At 48.4% G+C, this 11,413-nt stretch overlaps 1 protein-coding gene across 2 annotated transcripts in view; it reads right to left on the bottom strand.

The window, feature by feature from the left end:
* rasl10a (RAS-like, family 10, member A) overlaps positions 1-8,480 on the bottom strand; it is a 13,241-nt gene extending 4,761 nt beyond the window's left edge. The window contains exons 1-2 of one of the 2 annotated variants that reach the window (XM_056592464.1): positions 8,191-8,480; positions 735-881 (exon numbers count right to left, since the gene is read on the bottom strand). In XM_056592464.1, coding sequence (XP_056448439.1) covers positions 735-881; positions 8,191-8,406 — 363 coding nt within the window. In that variant the 5' untranslated portion in view covers positions 8,407-8,480. The remainder of the gene's footprint in view (positions 1-734; positions 882-8,190) is intronic. The other variant, XM_056592463.1, reaches the window with a different exon arrangement.
* Between the last annotated feature and the right edge of the window lie 2,933 nt (positions 8,481-11,413).

Genomic DNA, 11,413 nt, shown 5'->3' with positions numbered 1-11,413 from the left:
TCAAGAGAGGCCTTTGCGATGGATGAAGTAGACTCAGTTTATCAACACTGGATCAGTATGCTAATGTATGCAGGTAGGGTGGCCATGTTTAACAATGAGAAGGGCCTTCTCCATGTTTACCTATGAGAAGAGCCTTCTCCATCTTTACTATGAGAAGAGCCTTCTCCATGTTTACCTATGAGAAGAGTCCTCTCCCTGTTTAACTATTAGAGGAGCCTTCTCCATGTTTAAAAATGAGACAAGCCTTCTCCATGCATAACTATGAGAACAGCTTTCTCCACTATGAGAAGAACCTTCTCCCTGTTCAAATATGAGAAGAGCCTTCTCCATGTTTAACTATGAGAAGAGCCTTCTCCATGTACAACTATGAGAAGAGCCGTCTCCATGTTTAAATAGGAGAAGAGCCTTCTCCATGTTTAACTATGAGAAGAGCCTTCTCCATGTACAACTATGAGAAGAGCCGTCTCCATGTTTAAATAGGAGAAGAGCCTTCTTCCTCTTCCTGTTCTTCTCCCTGCACCACATGACCAGACATATCAGGTGTGTGTGACGCTCATCAAAGCATCGGTCAAAATGTCCCCTCATTACATTGTCAGCATGGGGGGACAGACCCGATCTACTCTATCTCAACGGTAGTCAGAGAGGTCACTGGTTAAATGGTGGAGTGTGTGTGGAGCTGAGGTTATTAACATACACACCCACACACACAGAGAGGAAGTTTGAGGACGGGGGGCAGAAGTCCCTGTGGCGGTGTACCTGTTCTCCACGATCTGCTGCCGGATCATCTTGACGTACTCAAAGCTGTCCACGCAGCAGATGTCGTAGACCAGGATGTAGGCGTTGGCGTTCCGGACGCCTCGGCACCGCAGGTCCAGCCACTCCTACAGGGAGCAACAGAAACAACCATCACTGATGACCTCGCCGCCCAGGCAAATGGCCCTGCTAACGCACGGCTCATGTGACCTCTACATGGTGTGTTCAGAACAAAAACATAGATATATCTTAAAGCCTGCGCCGCAATAAGACATTTTTACACTGCCGGTATATTCCGCCTTGTCCACGGGCAGGCTTTCTTGGTTCACTCGAGTAGGTGACTCGCATGCAAGAATGAGTAGAGGACATCTGAGTGTAGGCTAGAAACGCGATTAACTATTTACAAGTGCAAAACGCCAATATATTCTTTATTTTGCTGTGCTGCTTTCTCGTAAAACGCACAATGTTTCCCTGTCTTCGTAAATGCGGGCTCTGCCATGATGCTCAGCAGCTCGCGGATTTCAGCGTCTCTCATGTTAGAACTGCTCATGTTGATGTCGCTGCGTTGTCTCTGTTGTGGGCTAGAGACAACGCAGCAACACCTCTATCCACGTCCCGCCCCTGGTACCGCAATGCCGTCTAACAGCATTTGCATGAAAATAAACCCCCCAAAAAGTGTATGGTTCGAGAGGGTAAATTAGGGTGCAAAATCAAGCCGGTATATAACCTTGTCAGTGTAGGCACGCAGACCCTGCCTGGGAAAAAGCGGGTTTAAGACGGGCATATTTGGCAATGTAAAAAGGACTATAGACTCATCTGTCACTCCGTGGAACTTCTCAGCCTCTTGAGGGAAGTGTTTGAGCTGGCAGAGAGTGAGGTGTGTATGAACCCATAAAACACGGACACTGCTCTGCTTACATTATGCAAGAGTCCTGCTCTACATCGCCACAGATACCGACAGCCCATGAGTGATTGCAATCCATAATAACACTTCAACAGAAACCTAAAGCCTTGGCTTTAGTCTTTATGCAGTCAAGTGTTTCAGTGTTTCACATGTACACTCACACACACACACACACACACATACACTCTCTCTCTCTCTCTCTCTCACACACACACACACACCACACACACACACACACACACACACACCACACACACACACCACACACACACACACACACACACACACACACACACACACACACACACACACACACACACACACAATCTAGTAAGCAATACACACAGAGGCAAGCAAACAGAATTTAATCCCCCCCCAAAACACAAACACACATCGATACCAACACACACACAAAACAACACCATCCCTTAGAAGGCGAGACGGAGCTTCATGGTTCATTGTCATGATGTATTTTGAACAGAGCAGCATGCTGCTATCCGTGTAACGTTAACACTGTGCCTTACTCACTGTGCTCCCCCCATGAAGAGGTTCTGACCTTTGGCCTCCATCACATGACCTTGAGCACGTAATGAATGTCAGAGTGGTTTAACAAGACGGGTGGGGGTAGGGTCAGGCTGGGGGGGCTACCAGAATGCAATAAGTAGAAGAAAAACACCAGCTCTAGTAAGAGGGTGTAGTAAACTATAAGAGAGAGGCAGAGGCGTAAGGGAGTCCGATCCAAACAGAATGTTATGCAGAAGACGCCGTGCTGGAGGCGGTCCTCCTGTAGGGGGTGGTCTTTAGGGGCAGCCTCACTTCTGTAGTTGGGACATTTACAAGTCGGGATCCCTCTTAAGTGCAAGTCTCCATTCCCAGAATGCCCCATACAATAAGTATGCAACAGATGCATAGCAGATGCATTTTTAAATCAGTAATAGTAGTAGAATTTTACAGCTAGAGAAGGTTTGTAGAAATCATTACTGTACTTTCTAGTGAAATCAACAAAGTAACGAAGGTGAGAACGTCGTGCAGGTAAAGCATAAAAAAATAAAAATGTAATAATATATAAAAAAAATATATATTATACAATGGGCAGGACAAATCTTATTTAATCGGGCCCCAATTGAGCAGCTATGATCTATACTATATATATAAATATGTAAATATATCTATCTAACTATACAGGAATAGGGGAGGAGTTCCTGAGAAACCCGGCACGGCGCAAGTCTGATTTTGACTTAAGTTCTATTCAGAGTAAAGTATGTACTTTAGATAGAACATTAATTAAAATAAGTAGAAAGCACAGGAACAAAAGCATGCAGTAGATAAAACATAGACCCTGGTAGATTCATATAGAAGCAGAGACTCAGTAAGGATCCAAGATTTTGAATGTTGTCTTTCGGTAACATAGTTAGGGGGAGGGGGCTTATATACTATAAGGTTAAAAAAAAAAATATAGGCCTATATATTTTCTGGAACTGCTGGAAAGACGTCAAGGTTGGTCAAGCAGGGAGGGAAACACATGCAGGGAACACAGCGAATAAGACACTGAAATTATGTGCATATTACCAGAGAAAGGTAGGGGGAATGTCAGTTCTGATTAGGGAGCGAATATATCTCAGTATAAACAGTAATCCAGCAACACCACGATGTGGGCTTTTAAACATTCCACCACACACACAGATACACAAGGAAATATGGGCACACACACATACACACACCACACACACACACACACACACACACACAGCTAGAGTCCTTGGTTCTGTACGATACTGTGAGCTAATGCCCCTCCCCAGGACCGCAATGTCAGTGCAGCACCTCGTCTGGCCTGCTCTCAAGGTGTTCAGAGTCAGACACACACCCCGTCAGCCTATAAATAAAAGATAGCGTCCTCATATGGGCCCTCGGTGTTACCTCGTGTTTACTGAGGAAGAGGAGCCTTAGACAGACCGACCGAGACGACAAGCGTAGAGAAGAAAAAAGAGGAGCAGGGCTTGGTTTATCTGGTCACCAGTTGAACACTAAACTGGCGTCTCTGAAGCGTGGGGGAGGGGCTGGAGAGGCGTGTCCTCAGCTGCTTGCTCCTCCGCCAATCAATTGAACACATCGCATAAAAAAGAAAAAAGAACGTGTGTCTATTTTTGAGTGTGAAATCACAACCCGTTTCCGTGACAACAAAGGCCCTTGATGGGTGATTTATGGCCGTTATCACGGAGGCAGCCTCCCTGTCAGAGGGCGTTCCTTCACCGCAGGATCAACCCTGGGACGAGTGGAAGGTACAGCACGAAGATCAGCCCTGCTCATGGGTTCAGAGGGAGAGCTGTGTGTGTTTAAACCCGTATTGATGACTTATCGATGGGGAACATCAGTTGATGGGGGCAGGGGGTCTCAGAGGAGCTCCTGAATGATGCACCACACACACACCCACACCACACATAATCCAAGCACACGCACACACAGACACACACTGTTAAATTATTACGGTGGGGTGGTATTATATATATATATATATATATATATTATATATATATATATATATATATATATATTATTATAATATGTAGGCATGCAAACACTCACATATAAACAAACAAACATGTATGGAATCTTATTTTTTTTATGCATACAAGTGTGTGTGTGTGTGTGTGTGTGTGTGTGTGTGTGTGTGTGTGTGTGTGTGTGTGTGTGTGTGTGTGTGTGTGAATACTAATATGCAAGCGTTCATATCTTCTAGGGTAAGGCTGTTTATTCTTGCCCCAGACACTTCAGAACGATACATGAAATGGTTTCAACGTCACACAGCGGTCCACAACCGCTTCATCACAAGAGCACTGACAGGCAGAACATAGAGGAGGGAGAGGAACAGAGAGGAGGGGAGAGGAAGAGAGAGGAGGGAGGGAACAGAGAGGAGGGGAGAGGAACAGAGAGGAGGGAGGAACAGAGAGGAAGGGAGGAACAGAGAGGGGAGGGAGAGGAACAGAGAGGAGGGGAGAGGAACAGAGAGGAGGGGAGAGGAACAGAGAGGAGGGGAGAGGAAGGGTGAGGAATGGAGAGGAACAGAGAGGAGGGAGAGGAAGGGAGAGGAGAGGACCGGAAGGAGAGGAAGGGAGAGGAGAGGAAGGGAGAGGACGGGAGAGGAGGGGAGAGGAGGGGAGAGGAGGGGAGAGGAGGGGGAGAGGAAGGAGAGAGGAAGGATAGGAATGGAGAGGAAAGGAGAGGAAGGGAGGAGGAGAGAAGGAGAGGAAGGGAGAGGAGAGGAAGGGAGAGGACGGGAGAGGAGAGGAGAGGAAGGGAGAGGAGGGGAGAGGAAGGGAGAGGAAGGAGAGGAGAGGAAGGGAGAGGAAGAGAGAGGAAGGGAGAGGAAGGGAGAGGAAGGGAGAGGAGAGGAAGGGAGAGGAAGGGAGAGGAAGGGAGAGGAAGGGAGAGGAAGGGAGGGGAAGAGAGAGGAAGGAGAGAGGAAGGGAGGAGGAGAGGAAGGGAGAGGAAGGGGAGGAGGAAAGGGAGAGGAGGGAGGGAAGGGAGAGGAAGAGAAGAGAGAGGAAGAGGAGAGAGAGGGGAAGGGAGAGGAAGGGAGAGGAAGGGAGAGGAAGAGGGGAGAGGAAGGGAGAGGAAGGAGGGAGGGAGGAGGAAGGGAGAGGAGAGGAAGAGAGAGGAAAAGGGAAGGGAGAGGAAGGGAGAGGAAGGGAGAGGAGAGGAAGGGAGGGGAAGAGAGAGGAAGAGAGAGGAAGGGAGAGGAGAGGAAGAGAGAGGAGAGAAAGGGAGAGGAACAGAGAGGAGAGGAGGGAGAGGAACAGAGAGAAAGGGAGAGGAAGGGAGAGGAACAGAGCTGAAGGGAGAGGAAGGGAGAGGAAGGGAGAGAGGGATAGGTTGTGTGGGAGGGAGTCATGGTGATGCATTATCTAGACCAGGGAAGAAAAAACAGGAAAGAATATATTTTGCTTTGTCCGCAATCAATCCTTGGTCCTGCGTGATTGACAAGGTGCTGCTCACCAGGTCAGGTCAGCCGACCACAGTAGCTCTGACAACATGGGGTCGTTGCGCAACGCTGAACAGCAGGGAAAAATGGGATTCATGGAGGGTAAAATAGATTGAAAACCGTTATATCTTTCACTTGAAGGGGAAGTGAACCCAAAATTACCTTTCAGTTGAAAACATTTCCGTTTGTGTTCAAGTGTAAATTATCGTTTCTTTGTTATTTAATTTTGACTGAAACTCACACAGTTGTTATAAGGGAAAATATCTATCTGCAAGAACTTCTGCCTCAAACTGCTTTTTCTAGAGTGGAGGTTTCTATTTGCTGTGTTCCGAATTAAGAGTTTTTTTACATCAGCCCTCACACCGGGAGGTAACTCAGTATGTTTCTAATACCTTGACGTCTGTCAATACTGCTGAGGTCCCATTTGTTTTGACTCTTAGTCAGAAGTCTCTGATACCAGGGTTTAACAAGACCTCTCATCACATGATCTGAGGAACGTACATCACACCATGGTCTAAACCCTGCTGAGGTACACTGGTCTTCTGCTGCCTTCCGCTGCACTCTGCGTAACCTACAGTGAATCCCGGCGTTCCCCCAGCCGAGCACAGGACCTTTCATTTAATTGACTCTGCAGTGGAAGTATTTATTTACCAGCCTCCACCCAGCCTGCAGACCAGCCCTGCCCCAGAGCCCACCCTGGCTCTGTCAGGAATCAGAGAGGCCCTCCCTGGGGGGGGGGGGGGGGGGCTCTCTGAATATGTCAGAATATAGTCTCTTCTACTGTCTCTCCTCTCTCCCTTCTTTCTGCTCTCAGAACACAGAGACCCGAGACCCCGGCGGCCGCTCGACGTAGGAGGCGCAGTAAACAAACTGATAGGAGGAACTGAGAGCCTGTCGCTCGTCCTGCGCTCACTGAGGAGCCTGGACTCATACTTGGAGGAACACATTCACACACTGCCCCTCGGGGAAGCCAGCAGCCAAACGCAAATGGTGCTTTCCCCTTCTGACCATACATATAAATGGATAGAAAATGTATAACAGAAACAGACAGAAAGGGGTTGAGTTGGTGGGGGGGTTATTGGGGTGGAGCAGCACCCTGACCCGTGGACACGGGGAAGAACCTGCAACCCATCGCTCATCATCACTGACACCCTCGATAGAGAGACACACACACACACTCCCCCTTAATGGGGTTAGCAGCCGTTTTGCTGAAGAAGGCAGATAGTTTAAATCCTGTAGAGACACTACATCTCCCTTTGTGGACCTCATCCAGACCAGCTGTAGAGCATAGTGTGCGTGTGTGTGTGTGTGTGTGTGTGTGTGTGTGTGTGTGTGTGTGTGTGTGTGTGTGTGTGTGTGTGTGTGTGTGTGTGTGTGTGTGTGTGTGTGTGTGTGTGTGTGTGTGTGTGCTGAGAGTTATCACTCTCACACTGTGCCTGTGGACGCTTGGTGTTAACAACTTGTTCAGTGAGTCCCCCTTCCCACCCTTGCCCCCCAGGACCAGCACATCCCTCTGTCTGTCCTTCCTCTGGGTTAAGTATCCAGGGATGGATGCTTCCCCTTGTGTGTGTGTGTGTGTGTGTGTGTGTGTGTGTGTGTGTGTGTGTGTGTGTGTGTGTGTGTGTGTGTGGCTCCGTCTCAGCTGCTGACCTTTAAGATGTCACCCTTCAGAGCTTTGCAGGCTGGTTTGATCCGTTGATGCAGTAAACCTCCACTTTGCCTGGAAGGTGTTTATTTAGTGTGGTGATATAAGTGCAGACGGCGGGGACGGGGGGGCGGGGGGGCGGGGGGACGGGGGGACGGACGACTACAGGACTACAGTTCCACACCAACATGAACGGTGTGGAACCCCCCCCCCCCCAGTTAACACAGACCCTGCTACCCTCCAGCTGAACACAGGAAGAAACCTGGATGTAGAAACACTTATTCCTCCTCTATCGTCTCATCTCCTCCCCTCAGGGTCTAAGAGGGTGATGAGGCCGTGTTGCGTGTTCTTGAACGCACACATTTTTGGGCGCATTATGTCTGTTACTACACTGGAATGTATTTTTATGTGTCAGACTTTATGTCAAAGACATGTTTTCCTTCGGATCAATAAAGTAATGTTCAATGGATGAACATCCAGCAAACCAAGACCTGTTGAGGCAGCAGGAATTTGACCACAGCAACCTGTCAGAAACATCTACTGAAGCGAGAGAGAGAGAGACAGAGACAGAGACAGAGAGAGACAGAGACAGAGACAGAGACAGAGACAGAGACAGAGACAGAGACAGAGAGAGAGAGAGAGAGAGAGAGATGGGGGAGGGGAGCTGAGAGTTTTAAAACGTCAAAGTAAGCTCTCCAAGGCCCAGGTCTCCATAGCAACAAGTAAGCCAGAGACATCTGATTGTGATAGAAGAATAAATAAAACGTGTATTGTTTTGGAGGAGCATCAGACACTTGGTGGAATCATATCAAACATAACGGCCCAAACACACTTTAACTGGGGTTCGGATCACAGAGACTAAAGTAGATCCAGGGACCAGACTTTAGGGTCCCTGTTCAACATGTTTACCTGACTGGAGCTGGACGGGAAGGAAGTCATAGGCGGGACGTCCAGGATCTTCAGCTCGTACATGTTGCCGTTGAGTATGACGGAGGGTCGGTACACGAACCTCGTCCTGGTGGGCGTGTACACCTCCGAGAAGTCATTGTAGACAAACTGGCGGATGATGGAAGTTTTCCCCACCCCGGGAGCTCCGATGACAGCGATGCTGAGCGTCTCCACCATCCCTGGGCCACACGGTCAGCACCATGGAGCGGCAAGGCGCGCAACCTCCTGCTGGTATGTGTGTGCGTGTGTGTGTGTGTGTGTGTGTGTGTGTGTGTGTGTGTGTGTGTGTGTGTGGTGTGTGTGTGTGTGTGTGTGTGTGTGTGGTGTGTGTGTGCGTGTGAGAGTGTGTGTGTTTGTGTGTGTGTGCGTGCGCTTGCGTGCGTGCGTGCGCGTCTAAAGGTATTCAAGTCAACGTTGTTTAAGCAACAGTTTATTCAGCTTTTCGGAGGTTTAACTTTGAGGAGACCAGGGGAACTTTAACAAAAGTTAAATGGACAAAATAAATGTTCTTTCTTCTTAACATTTAGGCCTACAGCGAACACTCATCCCGTCAATCAGAGGCCAGCTGCACGCGAGTCCACCCGGAGAGAGGACCTCTTCAAGTTCACGTCCAGAGAGCGGACCTCTTGAGGTTCACGTCCAGAGACAGGACCTCCTGGTGCTCAGGACCCCAGCAGCCCGCCCGCTCCTCCACGAGGAAGCCCCAGGTCCGGTCTCGCGGTCTCCACATGGACGTCATCACCCATCACGGTGACCTTTCTCGCGCGGAAATAAGTCGGTTTTCATCTCTCCCGAAAGATGATCCTCCCGCCGCAGGTCTCCATGGAGCCTCTGTGAGGAGGAGGTCTTCTCCTCAGTGACGAGCGGAGGATGCACCACCGCGAGCCCACGACGGACACGCGGAGGAAGAGGAGGTCGCGCGCACAGCACACCGCGGAGCAGACCAGACGCAACACGTGGGATCGTTGCGCAAAATCCGAAGACAATTCCGTTTCATAATCTCCGGTTGCTTTGATGTTTTAAGGGATGAGGTCGAGTCCCGAGCTCCGCTCTGCTGCTGCTGCTCTCGAGACGAACGCGGCGGTCGTGAAAATGCGCGCGGATGTGGATATCTCTCCCCCCCCCTCCTCTCTCCCTCTCCTTCTCAGCCAATGGAAGGGCTTCATTAGACTAGAAGATATGAGCTTCACGTAACGCGGGGAAACAGACTCAATGTCTCACATTCTGCCCACTCGATGTTTTTATCCATGCATGTTTGAAACAGGAGGTTGAATACCCCGAGTACAGACATATATGTACTAACCATCTCGTAAGATGGACGATGCGCTGGACCCTAGGATAGACATTCCTTCAGTGGAGCAACACACACATCCCCGTTCTGATGTACCGCAGCGTTCCGCTCATTATGCGCTCGAGACCTCATTGTTTTTTACCCAAAATATGTCAACATCGAATGATTGTATGGATTTAAAAACGATTGTATTGCGGTTGGCAACAGCGTCCATAGCAACGGCCTGTTTGTTCCGGGATAGCACACTGCTGCAGGTAACTGACCAATCAGAAGCGGGGATTGGTCAGAGCCGTATGAAGAAAGGAGTGGGGGTCAAGGTCAACAGGGGTCAAGGTCCACATCTAGGTCCACCGAACCAACGAAACGCCCTTTGACTAAAAAGTCGCACCTTTTATTTTCTATTTAATGGCAATTTTGTCGATTGGCGCTGAATAGTCCTACAGGACACAAATTATTTCTAAAACAATACATTCATTTATCATAAGCATTGAGCACTTAAACCCTTCCCCAAATCACCAGGTCTCCCAGCTCATCAGGGGCCTCAGAGCGCCCCTCTCCATTCAGATGCCCCTTGCCTTCCAGTGGGACCCTCACATGCCCCTCTCCGTTCACTGGGATGAACCTCACACTTTAACAGACTTCAGAGTGCAAAGCTGCAGAAAGCTGCTCACCCTAGCCCTACTTTTCCGCATGGTTCTGCTTTCCAGAATTACAGTCAACATTTAAATACATAAGTTATAATAACTTTAAGTCATTGATTTCCTGGTTTCCGAATCAGGTTTACAGCTGGTCCCGGGATGCTGCTCTTATAGGAACCCTGCAGACTAGACCGACCCACAGAGGATCAGTGGAACACCTCTCCCACATTACAATTCATTAAGAATAAGCATAACAATGAATTTGTGACTCAATAAAACCCCACTGGTTAATACATATTGTATAGACGGATTCACCTTCACATTTAAGAGCTACGGCAAACTAGAAACAAAGAGAAACTGAATAGCTAGCAAACTAAAATATAAATGAAATATTTTAATAGAATATAAGGTTAAATTGTAATATCGTTTGAGTGTCCATGTGAGGAGAGGTGTCCATCTGTGATGCTCAGCCTAATGAACCATGAAAGACTGTCGTAATTTACACACTGAAGAAAAACTCTTGGTTGATGAAGAAAGGAGACACGTGTGAATAGATCAGTTTTAATAATAGTTCTGTTTGAAATCATGTACACGCGTTGAACAAAATCAAGTCAAATCATGGACATTCTTAATCCCTCTCCATTAACATGTTTCCTTTAAACAATCTTATAATATAATTGTCCACTGCCACACACACACACACACACACACACACACAGACACTCATACCAAGAGAAAACACGCACACTTGTTTTCGAAGACTACAATATCATGTCATATTTAGTGCGTACTTCAAGCCGAGGGGAGCAACAGCATTGCTTTGTTGAACTCCTTCAGTTAAATGAGATGAAGGAGCAGGGCTTCTTTTGATCAGAGGGACGATGCATAATGAGGAGCTCCGCCTACAGTCTGACATGGGATCATCAGAACGCTGTATTGGAGAACCCAGAACCCATCAGAGCTGTCCTCCCCATTCCCTTGACCCCTGCACAAAAAAACAACGCTGGGCGGGGAGGTGGGGGGCTACAGGAAAGAACCTGATGGATGAGTAGCACTCAGCCCAACAGCACACTGCCCCACACTAACTCACACGGCCTAAAGAATGGACATGAATGCGGGAGCATTAGAGAGAAAAGTGTGTGGTGTTGGTGGTTGGTGTGTGTGTGTGTGTGTGGCCTTCTGCACACACTTTCTATTTATAATATACTAAATAAGAGGACCAAGAAGAGCACACCAAGCACAGCACAAACCGGCT

The sequence above is a fragment of the Gadus chalcogrammus genome, chromosome 6 (assembly GCF_026213295.1).
Source record: "Gadus chalcogrammus isolate NIFS_2021 chromosome 6, NIFS_Gcha_1.0, whole genome shotgun sequence".
NCBI lineage: Eukaryota > Metazoa > Chordata > Actinopteri > Gadiformes > Gadidae > Gadus > Gadus chalcogrammus.
Note: the sequence above shows the minus strand (reverse complement) of the source record. Positions and strands in the feature narration are given on the sequence as shown.